Source organism: Otolemur garnettii, unplaced genomic scaffold (assembly GCF_000181295.1).
Source record: "Otolemur garnettii isolate 467f Iridium unplaced genomic scaffold, OtoGar3 scaffold00005, whole genome shotgun sequence".
NCBI lineage: Eukaryota > Metazoa > Chordata > Mammalia > Primates > Galagidae > Otolemur > Otolemur garnettii.
Window position 1 is genome coordinate 20,208,890 of NW_003852400.1, and position 24,227 is coordinate 20,233,116.

Sequence of the window (24,227 nt, forward strand, 5' to 3'; positions counted from 1 at the left end):
AAAAAAATAACCACAAAGCCAACTTTTCTATCCAGACAACTCATCAATTTCTGGCAGTTATTCCTGCACCATTGTACAAATAACATGCCTTGTGTTTTTAAAATTGCTTTAGAGGTATTTAAAAAATAGGGAGGTTTGGTGGAGAGTAGATGTTATTAACTTGCACACTGTAATAAATTTGGCATAAACATAACTGGTAATACTATCCTGTCAAATTTTCTTTCCATACTTTGTTGGAAGGCTGTCATATACTGTAAAGCTACACTTCTACATTCATAGCAAATCTGATCAAAAAATGACCCCATAAACTCATCTTTCAGCATTTTCATGAGCAACAGTTCTGAAAAACATTCTTTAGATACAAAACATCCTGCAAATCTTCTGTGTACTCAAATAGCATATAAATATCTTTTATTAGGAAACAGTATGCAACTTCAAGCAAAAAATTTAAAGAAGCTTACCAAGAAATGTGTTCTCTTTATAGCTAAAAATCTCCAGGATATGTGTTATTTATCCACTGTTTAATACCGAGGAGTGCTTATCTTTTAACTTTACTTGCAACCCAAAGGCAGCTGATAAGGACACAGCTATTTTTAAGTAAAATAGCTATTTATTCAGCCTGCTGTCATTTTGCCAACACTTTCTGCGAATATACCACTACAATTAGCACACCCTCTTGTAACAGGCAAAATTGTACATCAACTTATATTTCTTGCTACCTGATTATGTAAAACTGTAAAATGAAAATGATTTATCAATTCCTTTTAACATTCCTGGTAAACAATTCAGCAGGAGAATATGAGGCACAAAATCTTAGTAAAATATGACATAAGAAGAGCAATAAGATAACTCTCACTTAAATTTAACATGTCATAATTTGTTATTAATATACAAAGACAACAAACATTTAAAACATTACATTTACTAAGATTCAATAGCTTTATATAACAAGACACAGCATACCAGGCCCACCATTCAACTTGTTTATGGTAAGTCTCAGCTTCAATATGAAGCTGTTAAAAAAAAAAAAAAAATCAAGACCCTGCTTTTTTACATGCTAAATATCGTGGCAAATATGCCATTAAACATAGCAATAAAATTAAAACAGTAAAGTAAGGAGTTAACAAAAGCTAAACATTGCAGCCTAAACAAAATTCATACAAAAAAATAAACTATCACTGGTTACATAAAATTTTCTTGACTGGATTAAACTTAATAGTATAAAACATGCATTTTAGAATCATTAGCTATCAAGTTCAAAAAGTACCAGTGTCCATTTGAAATGATTCCTCTCTAAAGCCAAAGTAGAATCAAAATTAATGCAAATGACATAACTCATTCTAATACTAAAAAACATTCAGTCTTATTGAAGTGGAGGTAAATCCCAGACCTTCTGGGGCTTTCTCATGCTGCAAAGGGCTATTTCTGTAATTCACTCAAAGCAGCACATAACAGATTCCAAGGATGTCACTAAGTGCAGTTAAGGGTAAGACTGCTGGTATCTAACTCTGACCTCCCCCTAAAACATGGCTGTGTCCACAAATATAGGATGTGTGAGGATCAAAGGCACGCTCTTCTGCTAGCTAAAGAGAAGCAAACCAACCCCCCCAACCCTAATAGCTCCTTCCCCAGGTAAATAAAAAGTATACAAAGGGGAAAAATTAAAATACACCTATCTACAGAGTAAGGATTTTAAAATATCAATATAATCCTTACTTCAAAAATTTTAACTAGAGTCATCTGGCCATTTCTGATTATCTCTTAAAGATGTATTCAGATACAATTTCTGTTGGTTTACCATTGGACATTGCTAGTCAAAAATATTAATTTTATTCCCAAATACTATATCTCATCCACTAGTACAACTGCAGTGTATTATCTCCCAGAGTTAGTCATCAAGCACTGGAAGAGAAAAACTAGATGTTCAAGCAGCAGGCAATAATTATGGCCCTTTCACACAGCGGACTCTTAGTGGCTACTGAATAGTCCAGGAATAATTCTAAAAACAAGAAAATTCGTGCATTTTAGTAAATATGTTGTAGTTTTCACAGTTGAAATTTCCTTAGACATTGCACTTTCTTTTATAAGGGAATCCTGATTTTTTCTTAATGTTATGGTGAGTCAGGACTTGAACTTGCAGCCTTCTTTTTCTTCTTCTTACTGTGTTTCTTATGTTTCTTTTTCTTCTTTGTTTTGTCCTGTAAAGACAATTCTATGTTAGACATAACTACATGAAAATACACAAATTAAAAATATCTTTATCATGGTACTTACAAGCTACTAGATATTTCAAACAAACAATCCACACAACCAAGTAAACTACTCAAAACATTTCTCAAAAATGTCTCAAAACTAGTATCATATGAAGACTAAGAGAGTTCTTGTTGATTTTTTTTTTTTTTTTTGAGACAGAGCCTCAAGCTGTCCCCCTGGGTAGAGTGCAGTGACATCACAGCTCACAGCAACCTCCAACTCCTGGGCTCAAGCGAGCTTCCTGCCTCAGCCTCCCAAGTAGCTGGGACCACAGGTGCCTGCCACAGTGCCTGGATATTTTTTGGTTGCAGCCGTCATTGTTTTTTGGCAGGTCAGGGCTGGATTCGAACCCGCCATCTTAGGTGTACGTGGCTGGCACCTTAGCCACTTGAGCCATAGGCACGGCGGAGCCAGTTCTTGTTGATTTTCAAAAAGATAAAGGAAAAACTCATAAGCATAATAATATAGCTCCTAATAAAATTTCCTGCAAAAAATAAATTCAATTGAGTCATGCTACTAATTGGTATATTTTATGTTATATAATTTCTAAAGGTAAAGTAATTGTAGTTATTGTAAAGGAGTAACCACAGAAAAACGTAACTTTCTATTATAAAATGATAGTTTTCAGGGTGGCGCCTGTGGCCCAGTAGGTAGGAAGCTGGTCCCATATACTGAGGGTGGTGGGTTAGAACCTGGGCCTGGCCAAACTGCAACAACAACAACAAAAAATAGCCGGGCATTGTGGGAGGTGCCTGTAGTCCCAGCTACTTGGGAGTCTGAGGCAAGAGAATCGCCAAAGCCCAGGAGTTGGAAAGTTGCTGTGAGCTGTGATGCCACAGTACTCTACTGAGGGTGATGGAGGGAGACACTGCCTCCTAAAAAAAAAAAAAAAATGACAGTTTTCAGAGAGAACATAAATATAAAATGTGACTGTTTTTTAACAGATGTAGTCTCGCCTGTAGTTCTACTATTTTTAAGTAAAAAGGAACATAAACATTTTGTACAGCTCAGGCTGATGACACTAATCAAATTAACGTCAACTAATTAGTACAAAATATCGATATCTAGTTGAAAAGTCTATTTTGTTAAGTAAAACAGATGCTTGCTATCAGCGGAAAATACCACTGAAGCCTGGTAAAAGCAGTTAAATTAAGAGTGAATAAAGGGGAGATGGAGTTTTGCTGGACTCTGACTCATGACTGCTTCTGCCATAGAAGGCAGAACTGTTAGAATCACAGATACTTGGAACGGTGGTTCCACACAAGACTACACTGCCAGTGCTGATATTCAGGAGGAGAAAATAAAAAGCAAGAAAGGAGAGGATACCTTTAAAGGTGATTAACAGCAGAGCTTACTGTCTATGAGGACTGCTTACAACCTCTTCTCTCTCAAATGCCTCTGTCACTTTATGGCACTAAGCTCTCATCATTCTTTTTTCAATACATGCTTAAGTTAAGTACATAGCAAGTTTTATAAAAAGTCCAAAATCTTACAAATTAGGCTTTTAAAACTAAGTTTTGGATATAGGCTACTTTTCCATAAAAGGACAGATGACCTCTCTCTTCTCTTTTTTTTTTTTTGAGACAGAGTCTCAAGCTTTTGCCCTGGGTAGAGTGCTGTAGCATCACAGCTCACAGCAACTTCCAACTCCTGGGCGTAAGCGATTCTCTTGCCTCAGCCTCCCAAGTAGCTGGACTACAGGCGCCCACCACAATGCCCAGTTATTTTTTGGTTGTAGTTGTCATTATTGGCAGGCCTGGGCTGGATTCAAACCCACCAGCTCCACTGTATGTGGCTGGCACCTTAGATGCTTGAGCTACTGGTGCCGAGCCGACCTCTCTCTTCTTAAAATACTTCCACAACACCTTACTCGGCTGGTTTTCTTTTATCACAAAGACCTCTTCATTTCCTTTGCTGGCTTTTTTCCCTATGTGCAACCTTTCCAGGCTTTCTGCCACACGCTCTCCCAGTCACACACTTTGAAATCTACTTAAACACTAATGATCCCCAAATCTTTATATCCAGTCATCTCTTTGATCTCAAGACTTTTTAAGTGTCTCCTTAACAGCTCTACCTGAATGTTTAGTAGCCTATATAAAATTACTATAACAAAATGGTTAATTTTCTTCTCCAAATTCTTTTAAACATCTTAATATAAATGGTACCACTAATCTGTCCTTTGCTTAAGTAAGAGAAACTAAGCTATCACTTATTCTGATCTTTGCATTAACTTCAGTCTCCAAGCAAGTCCTACCATCTAAGTCCAAAATATATCTCAAATCCTTCCATGTCTTTTCAACTTCATTACTACCACTGTAGTAAAAACATCATTCCTCATCATCTCCTTCTCCAAAAAATGCTTTTAAAGTGTAAAATATTCAAGTCACCTTTTTAAAAAACCCGCAAAACAGCTCTTTACAACATTCTGAGTAAAACCCAAACACTCTGCTACATGACATGGCCTCTGTTTACCCCTCTCCCTCGCCAAATGCTACTCTTCTTTACCCACCAGGCACTGGCCATGCTTACCTTCTCCAGTTCCACAATGTAGCATGCTCATTCCCACTACTAGTCTTTAGCTATACTCTTTGCCTAGGACATTCTTTCCTTTGACCTCCATGTGGTTGGTTGCCACTTCTTTGTAAATCAGATTTTGGTATAATTTTACTTCTCCAGAGAGGTTTCCTCTAGCCCCTCCCCAATTACTCTTTGATATATCACGCTCTTATCTATCTTGTACTCTACAACCTAGGACAGCACCTTCATAAAAATGCTAATACAGAGGGTGCAAAAAAAGTATACACATTTTAAGAAAGGAAAAAACTGTACCAAAATCATAATACTCAAGTCACATTTGAGATTACAAGAGATATAGTGTACAATACACAAGATAACAAACCGTAACAGTATATATTGAGTATTAAATTTTAATACAATTGTTCCTTAAAATGTGTATATGTATTTTTGCTCCACCTATATACTACATATACTAGCCAAAAGAACAAAACAGTGAAGGAATGCAAACACTCATTTGGTTTCTGAATTAACCTTAAGTACAGACCACAGCTGTCTCCACCTAAATTACTTCCACATTCAGAAAAAGTGTCTCTGATTTGTTACCCTGCTCTTACATGCAAAATGTTATTTCTGAATCATACATTACCACCTTATTCAAGAATATCCCTCATTTTAGAAGCTAAGGAAATTCTGGGAATGAGTTACTCCAAACTCCAAATGATACTGTTCTCACTGTCTTTCAGCTCTCTAAGAAAATACCTTCCAACGCCTTCCACACTTATACTGAGTCCCTAAATCATGCCGCTGATATGGTCTACATTATTCTTTGATAATATGTTAACTATTTTCTCTTAGTCTGCCTCTCATTTGGATACTACTTCTATTTTCCTTAATTCTCCTCTTCCTTCTTTCTCCTTTCTCACTTCTCAATTTGTATAATAGGAGAGTTGGCTTTAAAAACTATCAGAAGAATCATCTTCACTCATGTTTCCTATTCCTGCTTATTTTTCATTGTAGCTAGTGCTTAGAGAGGCTTTTTCAGTTATTATTGGGTGGGTGTGGCAGATTTGGAAGTAAATCCTATCAAAAACTGAGAAATTCACGGCACCTCAATCTCATATTTCATATTATAGCTTGAGAAAGTCAGAAGTTTAAGCTTGTATTTCTTTTTTTTTTGAAACAAGAGTCTCACTTTGTCACCCTTGGTAGAGTGCTGTAGTATAGTTCGCCTTAACCTCAAACTCTTGGGCTCAAGCAATCCTCTTGCCTCAGCCTCCCAAGTAGCTGAGACTACAGCTACTGTAGTAGCTAAGCCACAATGACTGGCTCTTTTTCTGGGGGTCTCTGGCTCAGGCTTGTCTCCAACCCGTGCGCTCAGGCAATCCACCAGCCTCGGCCTCCCAGATGCTAGGATTACAGGCATGAGCCACTGCGCCTGGCCTAAGCTTATATTTCTAATAATAAAATACTGAAATGGAAACAAAATATTTGCTACCAACGTATTCTTCCTTTTTCTTGAGCCAACTGGACTTTCTTCTATTCATTAAGCAAAGCTGCTGGACACTGCATCTTTCCCAATAAAATTTATTTGGTCCCAGTAAATCCAATCGTGATTTACCATGATACATTTTCTATTAAACCAAAACAGCTATACTATTGTCATGTAAAAACACTGAGATACTTGCTGTTGCTTTTTCTCGTTCTTCACTGCTTTTCTTCTTTTTTGCTCGTATCTAAAAAGTTGAAATTTTGCGGAGAACAGAAATTCAACATACAATTTGCATTCAAGGTATTTTTCTTTCATTCTCTAATATGTTCTGCATCTTTAAAATTTATACATAAAAACCATTTTGACACTCAAAAGATATTTCAACAAAGGTCCAATAAAACTCATACATAAAGGAAAGAAAAGCTTCTCTTATATCCACCCCCCCCCTTTTCTTTTCTTTTCTTTTTTTCTGAGATAGTCTCATTTTGTTGCCCAGGCAAGGTTGCCATGGTGTGGCCATCATCCTAGCTCAGTGGTTCTCAACCTTCCTAATGCCACAACCCTTTAATACAGTTCCTGTGGGTTGTGACCCACAGGTTTAGAACTGCTGGCTTAGCTCATAGCTACTTCAAACTCCTGGGTTCAAGTGATCCTCCTGACTTAGGATCCACAACACCTGGCTAATTTTTTTTTCCTATTTTTAGTAGAGATGGGGTCTCATTCTTGCTCAGGCTAGTCTTGAACTCCTGAGCTCAAGGGATCCTCCTGCCTTGGCCTCCCATTACATGCGTGAACCACTGTGCCTGGACTATCTTCGCTTTCTTCACTGAAGTAAGAGATTACAAAACCCAGTATGGTACAGTAGAAAAAATATATATATACCACTGATATAAGACCATGGTCTGAATAAATCCTACCTCACTTTCATCATCAATAAATTGGAGATAATAACCTTCAAGGGGAAATGCCTGGACTCTAGCAGGTATTTCTCTCATTCCATAGTGCTCACAAATGGTATCTCTATATATAATATTGTACTCGGTACAAACCAACTGTTATTCAAAATCATTTTAAGTAATAATATCACTTCATTTACATTTAATCTCAACCTTTCTAAATGTTGTACAGTGGTTTTATATTAAACTGAAAGTTGCTAAGCCCCATGTATACTATACATCTAAAAGTATGAGTCAAAAGTCTAATGTAAGAAATTTTATATTAAACTTACTATGTAGCAAATATAATACAGCATAACATAACATAATATTAGAGTATAAAAATTGGCTAAATAATGAATTGTGTGGTTTCACTGCTAAGTGACTACATAAAAACACATGATCCAAATACATGAAAATTTAATTAATAATATTAGGAAGCCAGCATTAGAGACCATTAGCTTTCAACAGGGGAAAAAGCCTTCATAGAGAGTACTTAGGAAATCATTCAAATTATTATTCTGGTCATTATAATGACTTGGGGTGACAACAGCTGCATTGTATCTAGAATTAGCCAGGCAGAGACAAGGGGAGCTATTATGCAATGTCCAGGACAACCCCGTACATCCTATGTGACTTCTGAATAGCCTGTTAAATATTCATGTAATGAATCTGTTTATAATACAGGAAGTAAATTTATTGTAAATATAAAGTATTTTGTGCAGGATTTTAAGATGTAATTCATGTCCCAGAAGTGCAAATGTGCCTATCATATAAATAGAGGGAAGACCGCAATTTATTTCATTTATAGCTTTACTAAATCTTGTCTACCATTCTGAACAATGTCACTGATGACAACACCCATGTATGGGTTTTGAAAGGCATATGGCATGCACTTGCCACAGCCTGCATTTTGTTTTGTCTTAAGATAGTTATGTTTCAGCTCAGTACAGTGGCTCATGACAGTAATCCTAGCACTCTGGGAGGTTGAGGCAAATGAACTGCTTGAGATCAGAAGTTTGAGACCAGCCTTAGCAAGTGTGAGACCCTGTCTCCACTGAAACTAGAAAAACTAGTTGGGTGCCTATAATCCCAGCTACTCCGGAGGCTGAGGCAAGAGGATCACTTGAGCCCAAGAGTTTAAGGTTGCTATGAGCCATGATGCCACAGCATTCTACCCAGGGTGACAGAGCAAGACTCTGTCTAAAAAAGAAAGATAGTATGTCTTCGGTAGTTACCACAATCAAGCATTTGTATATTGAAATATAATTTCATAAAATTAGACGTTATTATTTTTTACTTTTTTCTTTGTATTTCTGTTAGGTGATAGTAATATAAAAAATCTGTATAGATTGTATTAGCTACAGATTTTATTTAAGGGGACATTACAAAATACTGCTATAAAATGGGGGCAGTAGGTCTGACAGGACTGAGGGCCACTGTTGTGGACCAACTAAAATGAAATCAGAAAGAAGACAAGCATAAACAGAAAGACAGGCCCAGGGAGTGGGGGATTAGAAATGAGTAACCTAGAGCTTACTAAATTACTAATGAAATCACTCATTTCTGATGAGATGAGAGACGGATAGGGGCTGGGCATATACAAGAGGAGGCCAACACTAAAAGGAGACAAAATCAGGAAAATCGGCTCTAACAAAAATCTGCTACCACCCCTAAACCTTCAATTTGTTTAGATTACACTTTGGAGGGTTGCCTATGTTGACTTCCAGAGAAAGCTGCAGCTTTAAAAATTGTGATCCAAGTGCAATCTTCAGTTAGCTTTTACTGAAACACCAAGAATTATGCAAACTTTAAGGAGTGTTTACTCTGTCCCAGGTATGATGTTACCATTCATAACTTATTGTCTCATTTAGCTCTTAAATTACAGCATTATGATAGGCTCGTACTTTACAAATGAGAAAACCAAGGCCAAGAGAGAAATACTTTAAAGATGATAACTTATACTACTGAAATTAAGAATCAATTCTAATTTCAGTAGGGTATAAAATCTAAGATAGGGACTGTTGGAGCTCAAAAAGACTATAAAGATGAACTGATCCTCCTCCCTCATTTTACAGGTAAGAAAAACTGAGGTCCTGCCAACCTTTCTTCTTACCTCATCACCTTTCTACTCCCCTAATAGTAACTCAAACAAACAAATAACAAGAATACTATCAACTAAACTGAGACTGTATGAGCAGTGTTTTATTTATACATGCATTTTAACCAGATAAGGGAATGATGGCTTTCAATACACTACACATTTTAACAGCCTCTTTCATGGAACCAGTATGGGTACAATAAAAAGAAAATACCAGAACAGTAAAAATCAAATATTTCTGATTGAAAAGGTTAAAATATGGTTGATTATCAAAATAAAAGCCATAATAATCTTCTGGAAAAATACAAGATTTATTCTGAAATGAAACAACTCTCATTTCTTCTTTTTATACTAGAAAAGTGACTAAATCAAATATTTATGAAGTATTTCTTTTTATATACATGTGGGCTTCTAGATCCTTGACCATGGCTTTTTGATTGAATTCAAATTTTATAAAAAAGGATTTTATAAAAGGATTTGTTCTGTGAAGGTTAAATTTGGTCAAAAAGCACACTTGGGAATTTGGAGGGCAACGTGTGGTCTTGAGGCCACAGGTTCCCTACCCTTGACTGGGTTTAATGTATACTTACCTCCTCAATATAATCTGATTCTGATAAGGATTCAGATGACAAAGGTTTATCTTCAGGACACATCTTTCTTTTTTTGCTGGGTCCTTTAATGTCCTATGAAAAATAAATATTAATGTATGTATCTTGATTCAAAAACATAATACTATGCCATACAATTTCTAAGTTCTACTTAATAATTCTTCTAAGTATCACAAAAATTACCCATTTTTATTTGAGAAGTATCTAAAAATGGTGACATTTACCAGGATTCAAGTCTTTACTTCCACAGAAACAATGCTTTTATTAAATAACTTGAAATAACTACATATCCATTAGATATAATATCCTCCTATACAAGATATACTTTTAAGAGTCATAAGAGATCATGTAGATGGTATAAGATTTGGGTCCTTTGTATTCTAATTCTTTTATTTTAACCTAGGGTTGGATCAGACAGATTCATTCCTGCAGAAAAGAAAAATCAATGGGCAACTGTCTGCAATAATTTAAAAGGATTCCTACACAGTAATTCCTTTAATGAGTTTAAAGTGTTAAATCATATTTTAAAATACCTTAATTTCTAAGAATGATTAATGTTGAAAAGATGAATAACTCTCAGGAAGGAGATGAGATTAATTGGGACAAGTACTTAGGGACTTAAACATGTATTTTAAGAATGTTTATTCCAAACTAGTATGGCAAATGTTAAGATTTATTAGAGCTTCATTGTAGATATGCTAATAGTTTTATTATTTTCCATATATTTATGCATTTCTTAAATTTTACAGACAGAGTCTTGCCCTGTTGCCCAGGCTGGAGTGCAGTGGTGCAACCATAGCTCACTCCAGCCTCCAAATCCTGTGCTCAAGCAATTCTCCTACCTCAGCCTCCCAAATAGTTAGGACTATGGGCACATGCCGCCATACACAGCTATTTTCAAAAAATTTTTGTAGAGATGAGGGTCTTGCTATGTTGCCTAGGCTGGCCTTGAACTCCTGGCCTCAAGCCATCCTCCCAAAGTGTTGGGATTATAGGCATGAACCTCTACATCCAGCCGCATACACTTTTCCTATATGTCTAAAGTAGATCATCATAATAAAAACAATAAAAGCACACAATGGAAAAAATGCTTACCATCTAATCTTACACATACAGTCAAGATATAAAACTTTTGCATTATGGCAGGTGTGGTGCCTCACATCTGTAATCCTAGCATTCTGGAAGGTGAGGAAAGTGGACTGCCTGAACTCAGGAGTTCAAGACCAGCCCTGGTAAGAGCAAGACCCCGTCTCTACTATAACTAGAAAAACTAGATGGGTGTTGTGGTGGGCGCCTATAGTCCCAGCTACTTAGAAGATTGAGGCAAGAGGATCACTTGAGCCCAAGGGTTTGAGGTTGCTGTGAAGTATGATGCCATTGCTCTACCTAGGGTGACAGAGTAAGACTCTGTCTCAAAAAAACAAAACAGAATACGTGTAGGATCTATTAGTGTAGAGTATAAATGTCTTTTTTTTTTTGGAGACGGAGCCTCAAGCTATCCCCCTGGGTAGAGTGCCATGGCATCACGCTCACATCAACCTCCAACTCCTGGGCTCAAGCGAGTCTCCTGCCTCAGCCTCCCAAGTAGCTGGGACTACAGGTGCCCGCCACAACGCCTGGCCATTTTTTGGTTGCAGCCATCATTGTTGTTTGGCGGGCCCGGGCTGGGGATTTGAACCCACCACCTTGGGTGTATGTGGCTGGCGCCTTAGCCGCTTGAGCCACAGGAGTATAAATGTCTTAACATAATAATTAAGTAAACGAGATGAGGTATATATTAACCAGTGTGATACAAGCATTCCTAATTCTATATGAAATCAGCACATTGTACCCCATAAATGCATTAATGTATACATGATCTATGATTTAATAAAAAAAGTAAATATAAAAAAATAAAATAAAAAGAGCATATCTTACCTAAAAAGTGAAAACAAAACAAAACTTTTACATAGTGTGAGTCCAATTTTAAAGACATAAACATAAAAACATGTAGAAAATAAAACTAATAGGGATTATCTATGTGTTCAATTATAGGCGATTTCATTTTCTTTCTGCAAATAGCTTTATTATTTTGGTTAAAATGAAAAATGTTCACTGAAAGAAAATATATTCAAATCCTACTACCAGACATTAAACATCATTAAGATTTTGAAAACATCTCTCTATGTGTATGTTTACTATTTTACATAAATACTTGCTGTTTGAAACCTGCTCTTCTCACCCAATAGTATCTTTTCATGCCAACTACATCATCACTTATGGCCACCTTTGACAGTCATTGGAGTATATGCCAGAATTTATTTAACCCATCTACTTCTGGAGGGCAGGCATGTGGGTTCTTTGCTATTAAAAACAAAGTCAAAATGAAGTGAAGGGCATGTGAGTGCAAAATCTTCATCTAATAAAGACCAAATCAAAGACCAAAGTAGCCTTCACACAAATGGTAGTTTTGCTCTCCTACCACCCCTCAAAATTGTTTATTTACTACCCATTTATGAATCACACTTTACCAAAAACTTCTTCATCATGTTCCTTATCGATCATACTAATCTCAGAGAAGTGGAGTATAGCTTTTATTTTCTTTTAGAATTGTCCAAATGTCTATTCTGCCAATTTATATATGTGTTCTATTCTTTCTTCCTTAAGAGTTTTTGTCTTATGGATTCCTAGAAGTTTTTCTTAGGCTTTTCATAATATTTAAGCTGTATCCACAGCTTAATTTTGGTAATCTATCTCTTTTTGCCATTCAGAATTTGAAATATATGGTCATAAGCTTCTGAATTTTTCTCATTCAGTGCTGGAGGAAATGAAAAATATTACATCTACTTTGGAAGAGAGTTTGGCGGTTCCTTATAGAACTAAACATACTACTGCCAAATCACTCATCAATCACACTCTTGGTATTTTCACAAATGAGTTGAAAACTTATATCTAAACAAAATCTGCATAGTAATGTGTATAGTAGCTTTTTTCATAGTTTCCAAAGCTTGGAAGCAACAAAGGTGTCCTTCAGTAGCTAAATAGATAAACTATGATATAGGAAGAAAGTGGAGTATTATTCACTAGTACAAGAAATGGGCTATCATGCCATGAAAAAACATGAAGTACCTTAAGTGCATATTGCTAAGTTAAAGAAGCCAATCTAGGAAAAAAAGGCTCCATCCTGTATTATTGTGATGGTATGACATTTTGTAAAAATTAAAACTACAGAGACAGTGAAAAGAGTTTGGTGGGAGGGAGGGACTGATAGGAGGATCACAGAGAATTTTTAGGGCAGTGAAACTATTCCGTATGACACTTCAGTTGTGGACAAATGTCATCATACACTGCCAAATTACAGGCAATGTATAGCACTGAGTGAACTCTGATGTAAACCTGGGGCTTTGAGTGATTATAATGTGTTAGCATAGGTTCATTAATTATAACACAGGTACCACTTTAGTGTGGATTGCTGACTAGGGGCAGGGGACAAGGAAGTGTCAGGGGGTGTATTTTTTTTTTTTCTTTTAGAGGCAGAGTCCCACTCTGTTACCCAGGCTAGAGTGCCATGGCATCAGCCTAGCTCACAATAACCTCAAACTGCTGGGTTCAAGTGATCTTCCTGTCTCAGTCTGCAGAGTAGCTGGGATTACAGGCACCTATCATGATGCCCACTAATTTTTCTATTTTCAGTATAAATGGGGTCTCACTCTTGCTCAGGCTGGTCTCAAACACCTGAGCTCAAGCAATCTTCCTGCCTTGGCCTCCCAGAGTGTGAGATTACAGATATGAGCCACTGCGCTCCGCCCAAAGGTATACTGAAACTATACTTTTCAATTTTGCTGTGAACATAAACTGTTCTAAAATCTATGGGGGGAGGCAAAAAATTTTTTTGAAGCATATCTTCACCCCAGAATTATAAAAATATTCACCCTGTCTTTCTCTAGTTGTATTTTTATACATTTAAATCTTTGACTTATCTGAAATTTGTTTTTTTTAATTTATTTGGTTTTAAGGAGTGTTTAGCTTTATATTTTCTAAATTGTTATTTTTGTCCCAAGAAACACTACTTTTATCATATATTAATAATTAAATTTTTACCTGGACTACACATTACTCCACTGTCTTATCTATTCCTATTCCAGTACTACAGTGTATTAAGTAAAACATTTCTATGTTTTAACAACTAGTAGGGCAAGTTATTTCATCTTCATATACATCTCTGAACAGATGTGTACAGTATTCTTTGAATAACTAACTCTTGCTCACTTCTTTAAAATTTTCATATAAATTTTTGGATACTATTGTAAATGGGATTTTTTATTCCACTGTACTTTTTATTACCTAGCACTTTCAGAATAATTTAAAATAATAGTGGAAAAAAATAATAATGGAGCTGAAAACAATGTGGATCATGTGACTTAAAATTAAAGCCTTTATGTGATTATAACAGATACATAAACCAGGTTAAGAGTACCCACAGACTAAAAGCTGCCAATCATGTATATGAAAAATTGGTACCCAAAATAACAAATCAGAAAGATAAAAACCAAGGAGACAGAAAAACAGGCAAAGACTATGACTAGGCAATGCACAGAAAATGAAATTTAAATGGTGAAAGAACAAAAGCAGCAGCTCAACAATTTGCACACATCAAATTGGCAAAAATGAAGTCTCCCAATGTTGACAAGTGTGAAACAAGGGTACTTGTCATAAACTACTAGCAAGAATGCAAATGAATGAAGCAAAATGTATGTAAGGTAAATATACACACATCCTAATGAATCCAGAAATTATAGTCTAAGGAATAACTCAGAAAGTTAACAATAAGTTGTGGAAAAGGAAAAATGGATAATATCCACTGCAACATTGTTTGCATTAGTGAAAAATGGAAACAGTCTAGAAGTGCATAAACAGAACAGTGGAGAAATAATTTGTGGTGAATCAATGTCCTGAGTAGTATAAGCAAAAGAAATGAACATGAAAGTATCAATACGGATAAATGTTAACAGTAATGCTGGAGTGAAAAAAACGTTTCAGAAGGAAATATGATACTATTTTGAAGATACACAATAGTCTATGTCATTTATGAATACATACTAATATAATAAAAGTGTATAAACGAGGGTGGGGAAAATGCACACCAATCTCAGGATCAGCTGCCTCAAAGAGAGAGAGACTAAAACATGACTTGAATGCAGGGTAAACTATTAATTCTGCTGTTACACATATGGGCATTTATTATACATGTATATGTGTATATTACTCTCAACCTAGTATTTTAAAGTACTTCAAAATCACAATGCAGTTGTTTTAGTACTTCACAGTTGTATATTACCAGAGTCATTTTCACACATATATTATTTTTTTAAACCATGAGCGTAACCATTTATTTTATAATGGTTTTGAAAATAAGGAATTAGTGTTGAATTACATCACATCCTTTTGGCAACTACTGAAATAATTATATCATTTCTTTCCTTTGATGAGTTTACATAGCAAATTAATATATTTTCTACCCATAAATTCTTGGAATTATGGTTCCCTTCTTTAGTAGTGTTCTCGTGAATTTTTATTTGCAAACTGATATATAAACCACCCCTAGATGTATACCCAAGAAAAATGAAAATGTATATCCATACAGAAATGTATACATTTGTATAATATGTAAGTATGCGTTATTACAGCAGCATTATTTATGACAGCCAAAAGGCATAAATCAAATGTGTATCAATGAATGAATGGAGAGAGAATTCACAGTATACACACACACACACAAAGTGGAATATACTCAGCCATAAAAATGAAGTACTGATATGTGCCACAACTTAGAGGAAACTTGAAAACATTAGGCTAGTTGAGCAAAGCCAGATGCAAAAAGTCACATATTGTATTCTGCTTTTATATGATATCCAGAATAGGCAAATCCAGACATAGAAAGCAGATTCAAATTTTCTCACCTCTGGTTGCCAGAAGTGAGGGGGAAAAGAGAATGGGAGTATTTCATAGGTAAGGGTTGTTTTATGGGGTGACAAAAAGTTCTGAAAACAGGAGAGGTAGTGGTTGCACAACACTGTAAATACCTCTAACTACTGAACTATAGCTTTAAAGTGGTCAATAATACATTATATGAATTTCACTTCACTCTTTAAAAAATGATATAATGATCTGAAAAAGACTGAGTAAAATACAGTGTAGTTTTCTTTCATTAGTGATTGCTTTCTTCAAACTTTTACTTTTAATAACCAGAAATTTAGGCAGGGTTAAAGTCTGCATTACCTATAGATAAGTCACAAGTAAAGATAAAGCATCTACTTATAACAGCAGAAGATTTTTCAATATTTATCTATACACTATTAGAAACAGAAGCTTATGTCCTTTAATTAAAAGAGCCTGCTTTGAAATGACTTGAGAAAATACAGGAAATGTACAATCTCCATTATTCTGTATATTTTTAATTTCAGCATATCTATTAACCTATACAAATTCAAACTCTCCACAGGAATATCCTTCTGATCTTTTACCTTCAACAATAAATACCAATTTAAAATGTCCTTAAATCAACACAAAATCCATAAAAGCAAAAGAAATACTCAAGTTAAAAGGGTACATATTGTTAATTTTGTTAATTTCTTCACGTCAATTAAGGATTGTACGACAATCTTAAGGCAGTATAAAAGTATAGTTACCTTTTCTTTCTCAGTTGTTTCCTTTGACTTCTTTTTCTTTTTTAAACTATCCTAAACAAACACACACATACGTATATGTAAATTTTAAGCATGCAGAATACAGCATTATAGGACAAGGAAAAACCACCAAAAAAGTGATTTGTTCTATGAATGAAAAAAGGTTACTCTAATCCCAACATATTAGTCTGAAAAGTAAGAGAAATGTATGCTATGTATTTATTTGCTTGTAAGCAAACAAGCTTCTTCGTTTATCTGGCTGTGTATCTCTAATACCATCATGGTTTATCTTAAAATACAACTTTATGCCACTGCCTATCTTTGCCTCTAATGGTCACATATACCAGAGTTCTAATTCACACTGTGCTCAGATGTCTACCAATCTGATTTCCCTACTCTTCTCACTAGGTGGGGAGGTAATAATTTCTGCTTTTGAATCCCTTAATTCTAGTTATTAATCTCCCCAGGACTCAAGTTTCCTTACTCACTTAACTGGTAACGTACATTAATAATAACTACTTTCTAGGGTTGAGGTTAAATGATTTAATTAATACATTAAGTGCTTCAAACAGTGCCTAATACATAGTAGGTGCTCAATAAATGTTAGTTATCGTTACTATGAGACTGGCTCTTTTGCTCTAAAAAACAGAAGGAAAACCAACATTTACTGAGTTCTTTCTAGACACCAAGTATTTAATATTTTGCCAGGAGATATCTCAAGGGGGCAAGTAGAAACCCCCTAAAAACCCCAGATAGTTTGCTTTGGATTCCTGAGACGCTAGTACAATGTTTGTCAAATTGTGGTCCACAGACACCCATGCATCAGAATAACATGGGGCATCGTTGAAAATGTAGATTTTTTTTTTCCAAGACAGAGTCTCACTCTGTTGTTCAGGCTAGAGTGCCATGGCGTTAGCCTAGCTCATGGCAACCTTAAACTCTTGGGTTCAAGCAAGCCTCTTGCCTCAGCCTCCCCAGTAGCTAGGTGCATGCCACAATACCAGCTAATTTTTTTTTCTTTCTATTTTGAGGAGAGATAGGGTCTCACTTGTGCTTGGGGTGGTATTGAAGTCCTGAGCTCATGTGATCCTCCCACCTTGGCCTCCCAGAGTGTTAGGATTACAGGTGTAGGCACTGTGCCCAGCCTGAAAATGTAAACTTGTGAGCCTTATCAGACTGACTAACCCAGACTCTGGAGATAGGACCCTGGAATCATTTTATCATGAATTTCATGCCATTTTTTAATGATTACTGATTTGAGAGCCAACAGTGTCTGATAATTCTGGTTAGTACAGAACAAATTTAGAGTAGAAAAGAAACTAGACCAGATATTAGAAGATATAAATTCAACTTCCAACTCAAACACTAGTTAAGCAAAATGGTTTTTTCTCTGAACTACAACATCTTTAAGAAAATGGGGAAAATAATGATAGCTGTCATTAAAATGTGGAGACATATGTATGAAAGTACTAAGAGAATGATCAAATATCATATGTAAGCTATTAATTATTAAGCACATCAATTAAGTGGCAGAGAAGAAAAATAAGATAACATCTCATTTCGAAATCAAGAACAACTTAAGACAGGAAGAACTAAATGTCTTTGCTATCCAAAATGTTAATAATTTAAATAATTTTACCTTACTGTCTGATTCAGTTGCCGAAATGGAACTTTCAGAAGATTTATGTGAACGGTTCTTCTTTTTCTTTCTCCGTTTTCCTTGTCTCTTATCCTATATAAAACATTTTTTAAAATATTGGCTTTCTGTTTCAAAAATATAATTTATGTATTTTATTAATGTCAAACAAAACTTAATGAAAGAACCATCTTATAAATGTTTTTCTTAGTAATATTTAAACTGTAACATATCACTTTCCTATTTTATAAAAAGAGTGACTTGAATACATGTAATCCCTAGCATCTAGTCAAATTGCATTTTTGATTTTTTACATCTTTCTTCTATAGATATATATATTTATTTATTTATTTTTGAGACAGAGCCTCAAGCTGGGTAGAGTGCCATAGTGTCACAGCTCACAGCAACCTCCAACTCCTGGGCTCAAGTGATTATCCTGCCTCTGCCTCCCAGGTAGCTGGGACTACAAGCGCCCGCCGCAATGCCCGGCTATTTTTTGGTTGCAGCTGGCATCGTTGTTTGGCGGGCCTGGGCTGGATTCAAACCCGCCAGTTCAGGTATATGTGGCTGACGCCTCAGCTGCTTGAGCCACAGGTACCAAGCCTATAAATATTTTTAAAGGAACAAATTTAAAAATCTAAAAAATACACTATTACCAATATTAAAAATTCTAGTTATTTATTCATGTCAGTACTTTGAGTTATAGATAATTAATCTAAACCAGGTAGTAAACATTTCTAACAGATATTTCACAATGAGTTTCCTTTTGATATCAAGAAATTAGAGATATTACTTTACGAACCACTATCAGCAAAGCTTACCTCATCTTCAGAATCTGAAGAACTGCTGGAAGAATCAGAGCTTGATGAAGAAGAAGATGAATACTTGACCAAGCACAAAACAATTAAAGCTTGTGAGATGCAGGAATTTTGTTCTTTTACTAAGTCTCTCAAATACTTAGTGAAATTAATCTATGGTCTGGAGAAACAGATGCCATATCCATAAATTATAAATATTAAAAATATAAAATGTCAATCCTTCCCAAGAAAAAGCCCAACAAAGTAACAACTGATGTGGTAATAATGGTCATCAATCTTCCTCTTTAAATAGCAACAGAAAAGTTACCAGGTTATAGGGACAGTGGCACTTTCTTATTACTGATAGAAAAACCACCCATTGTCACAACTGAAGGACCTTTAGGCTCCTTGACTCATCTATAGTTTATCTTAAGTATACAGGCTAAATAAATTATTCTTACTTTTTTTGTAGGCTTTCAACTGTAACATTTAGAAAAAGGAAAAACTTTTGCTCACCCTACCAGATTTCTTCTTTTCTTTTTTCTTTCTCTAAATGGAAAAAAATAAAAGTACAAGTCTAAGCAAAATGATGTGAGTTTCAAATGCATCTCTTAATGTATATAGCATTATCATAAAAACCCAACCCTGAGATTATGAATAGCAATACACTAAAAATGTTATTACCTGTCTCTTTTTGGATGAGCTCTCACTTCCACTTAACAATTTCTCCCTGTGTCTTTCTAGTTCTTTCTTCCAGTTCTACAAAAAAGGTTACAAATACCATCAGAAACTATCTGTCCCCTTCTAATACTCCTAATATAGAAAGACAACCTTTGCTTTCCTCCATCCTCTAATTCCTCTCACTCATCTCAGTTTCTAATTACAGTAAAAAGATATTCAGGTGCCAATCCTTGACCCTATCCCTAAGGAACCCTCATCTAAGGGCTCTCTTTAAAGAGGACATTAAAGGTTGGGAGTTCTCCACCATACACTGAGAGAAGAAATAAGTCTTACTGCTGAGGCTGATACCTTTTTTCTTTTCAACAAAGATGGCCCAATTCTCTTTCCAGACTGTAAAAGTTCATTTAGTCTACAATGTGGTTGAAATACTATATACAAGTTTGTAATCAAAACAAGCCAACACTGGAGGTTCTGGGTTGGCAAACACTTATAGGTGCTAGGAGATTGGCAAGTCTGGAGGAGGTATAGAAAAGGGACTCCATACTCCTCCTCCCACATTTCGCCCTATGCATCTCTTTCATTTGGCTGCTCCTGAGTTGTATCTTTTATAACAAACTGGTGACTGCTGAAAACAACAAGCCAATATCACTAGGAAATCCCAGGATAAGATGGGGAGCACAGAGGAAGAACTTAAAAAGTAACTTAGATGATTTAAATTATAAGATGGTTATTATTTACCTTTTTGTGTGTGTGTGACAGAGTCGCACTCTGTTGCCCCAGGCTGGTGTGCTGTGGTGTCAGCCTAGCTCACAGCAACCTCAAACTGCTGGGTTCAAGAGATCTTCCTGCCTCAGCCTCCTGAGTAGCTGGGACTACAGGAACCCCCAAGATGGTTGGCTAATTTTTTCTATTTTTAGCAGAGACAGGGTCTCCCTCTTGCTCAGGCTGGGATTATTATCTACTTTTTAAAGAAAGCATATATTTACATACAAACCTGTATTCTATATAGTAACATTTCTAAAATACATATCCCCCTTCACCAAATTCTTGGTTTATTAAAAAATGAAATGTAAGATGATTTCATTTTTATTATAAGAAAAAAAATTAGTCTATGTTTTAAAAAGGTACTTTTTACAAACCTCATTCATTTTTTCTTCAAATTCAGCCAAAGCCTTAGAACCTTTCTTTTTCTTTTCTAGTTGTTCTTTCACTTCTTCCCTAAAAAGAAGAACAGACAAACAAAATTGCAAGCAATTCAAATTAGATGCAGGCTTACAAATAAGGCAACACAATCTTCACTAAACTTCTCTTAACATTCTAATGGATTTCCATTCCAACGCTGACACACTTCAAACTTCTTTGTTCATATCCATGTAAATAAACTATAATAAAGCCCATTAGATCATACTAATCGTTCCTCTTTTAAACATTTGTCACAAGAGCTAATACGCTAAACCACACACGAGAGCTTACAACCAGCACCATTTAAAATAAATTTTCACTTAATCCTCAACAACCCTGTGAAAAGATAGTATGTACCCCCATTTTAGGCCATAAAACTGATAGTTTCAGTGTTAAGAGTGAGCTAAGGTTTATCTAACTGAATTATTATATTCTATTACTAAATTACTCATTTTATAATGAACCTGACATGTTGTGCAGAGATGAGCTGATGCACCTGGACTGCTTATTCTCAGAATACATACTCACAAGATAGGCCCTAGGTAGGCATCTGGGAACTTGGATTTTGGAGGTTTCTTACCATTTCCTGATCAGAACAGCTCACTGTGCCTATTCTGTACAAATAATGTAGTTTAAGCTGAATACCTGTTTTCCTCCTGGGAATCTGGAACTTGGGTACATCATAAACACAGGCTGATCAACACTCAATAAAACCCTGGACACCAAGCCTCTGATGAACTTGTATTGGCTAGCAGTGTTATTGTTACTCATAGGTAAGGCACTAAGTGCATCTTACATGATTCCTCTAGGATAAGGCCCTTTGAAGTGGGAGTGAACATGGTCTCCCCTGGACTTTGTTTCATGTGCCTCTTCCCTGTGCTAATTGTACTTGGTATCCTTTCATTGTAATGAATCTCGCTATGAGTAGGACTATCTTCTGAGAATCCTGTAACTCCTTCTATGAATTACCAAATCTGAAGGAATTTCCCCTTTAAAGTTCATTCCCTTACCCCATTTCAAAGGTAAAATATACTTTGGGATAATTTTATTCGCTGATATGCTGCAATGGTTAACAGCACTCACTCACGTACGCTAGTAGAAAAGCTTGCTTCCCACTAACTCAAAAGAAAAATTCCTTATCATATAGGGTGCCCCAAAAGTCACCCCTAAAGTTGCCATACATGGGGAAAATGGGAAATTGTAGCTAAACATGACTTTTTTTTACAAAATTTCACAAAATATTTACAAAATATTCTCTATAAGTGAGCCACCTCTTTGTAAGATTTTTGAGATGCAGATTATTCAAACCCACTGTTTTATTAAATAGCTTAGAATACTGCAAGATTAAGGGATAGAGAAGACACTGGGATAAAAAGGATACACGGTAGTGGTTTAGCTATATTGGTTGGTGGGTTCTCGACTGCTTTACAATTACATGTGTATTTGATATAGTTCAAAGAAAGCATACATCAAATATTACTTTAAAAACTCAAATTATCTGGCAATTGCTTGGCAATCAATAAAAGCTTTGAGAATAAACTTTAAGAAGTCTATAAAAAGCTTATAAATAGTTAAATCATTTCACAAATACCACGTAGGCCTTGGTCGATTCAGATAATCCTGGATTGTTGGTCCTGAAGACTGGATTGGACCCCTTGATCTAGCCATTGCTATTGGGTTCATATAGGCCTTGAAAAAAAGAACAAAAATTAATTCCATTAAAGTAACCATTAAAAATGCAAAAGCTCACTCTTCTAATATTAATAATCTTTATTATAAATGCATAATTTGACTAATCAACTTTTCATTACAAAAAAATAAATTTAATCCTTTATCAATCCTTGAAAATTTGAGAGATAAGAAATACCAGTAATTCATATAAAATGTGTATTCCCCCCAGATTCAATGAAATAATGATATCTCTTACCTATTGATGGCTTTATAGTGCTTTCTCCTAAAGCCCAACAACCCTGTGAAGGTGATAACCATGCTTACTGTCAAATTAAGAAACTCAATTCCAAAAACGTTTAAAAAAGATCTAATTCTAAATTCACTGACAGTTCCACTACATCTTCTATCCCAGGAAATAACTGTGTGCCATACCAATGGCAACTGTACTCACAAACTGCTAACATCAAAAATTAAATCAGGCCAAGCCTGGTGGGTTATGCCTATAATCCTAGCACTTTGGGAGGCCAATATAGGAGGAATGCTTGAGCCTAAGAGTTCAAGACTAGCCCGGGCAATATAGGGAAACCCTGTCTCTCAAAAAAAAAAAAAAAAAAAAAATTAAAAAACTAGCTAGACATGGTGGTGCTTACCTACAGTCCTAACTACTCGGGATGCTGAGGCATGAGGATTTCTTGAGCCCTAAACTTAAAGGGGTTAGAGTGGACTAGGACCACACCAGTGCATTCCAGCCTGGGCAACAGAGTGAGACCCTGTCTTAAAATAAATAAATACAATACAACCTCCACAGACCACCTCCCTACACTGACCACCTGCATGAGTTGACTTAATTTTCACAGACTGGACATGCACTACATGTACATATTAGTACAGCAGGCCTAGTTTCTTTACGTTGACCACCTCTGTATGTGGACCAGTTTGTTACAGTCCTTTGGGTGGTCAACTCACAGAAGATCTACTGCAAATGCATTTTAAAAAATAAAAAAAAATTACACATAGGCAACAAAAACAAAAAATAACTTCATCAAAATTAAAATGGCTTGGACATCAAAGGATACTATCCAAAGAGTAAAAAAAAAGTTTACAGAACAGGAGAAAATATTTGCCAATCACATCTGATAAGAGATGAATATCCTGAATGTATAAAGAGCTCTACATTTCAATAACAAGGAATCTCAAATAACCAACTCAAAAATGGGCAAAGGACTTGAACAGACATTTCTCTGAAGAAGGTATACAGTAAATGGCCAATAAGCAAAGCCAAGAAGCACATGAAAAAATGTTTAACATCCCTAGTCCTAAGAGAAATACAAATCTAAATCACTAAGAAATGTTACCTCACACCATTAGGATGGCTATTATCAAAACCCCCCAAACCTTACAAAGGTTGGTGAGGATTCAGAGAAGTTAGAAACCTTGCACACTCCTGGTGGGAAGGTAAAATGGTGTGGCTACTGTAGAAAACAGTTGTTCAAAAAAGTTAAACACAGAATTACTACATGATCCAGCAATTCCACTTCTACATATACCCCAGAGAACTGCAAGCAGAAATTCAAACAGATACCTGTGCACAAATGTTCATCGCAACATTACTCACAAAGCCAAAAAGTGGAAATAATGCAAATGTGGCACATATATATACACAACGGAATATAATTCAGCCTTAAAAAGGAA

The 24,227-nt window shown here is 35.6% G+C and overlaps 1 protein-coding gene across 1 annotated transcript in view; it reads right to left on the reverse strand.

Moving 5' to 3' along the window:
• Positions 1-906: 906 nt before the first annotated feature.
• Positions 907-24,227, reverse strand: part of FAM133B (family with sequence similarity 133 member B) — a 31,483-nt gene continuing 8,162 nt past the window's right edge. The window contains exons 2-11 of the mRNA XM_003782666.3: positions 22,456-22,553; positions 20,822-20,900; positions 19,686-19,760; positions 19,518-19,550; positions 19,026-19,088; positions 18,208-18,300; positions 16,572-16,622; positions 9,886-9,978; positions 6,456-6,503; positions 907-2,198 (exon numbers count right to left, since the gene is read on the reverse strand). Coding sequence (XP_003782714.1) covers positions 2,112-2,198; positions 6,456-6,503; positions 9,886-9,978; positions 16,572-16,622; positions 18,208-18,300; positions 19,026-19,088; positions 19,518-19,550; positions 19,686-19,760; positions 20,822-20,900; positions 22,456-22,553 — 720 coding nt within the window. The 3' untranslated portion in view covers positions 907-2,111. The remainder of the gene's footprint in view (positions 2,199-6,455; positions 6,504-9,885; positions 9,979-16,571; positions 16,623-18,207; positions 18,301-19,025; positions 19,089-19,517; positions 19,551-19,685; positions 19,761-20,821; positions 20,901-22,455; positions 22,554-24,227) is intronic.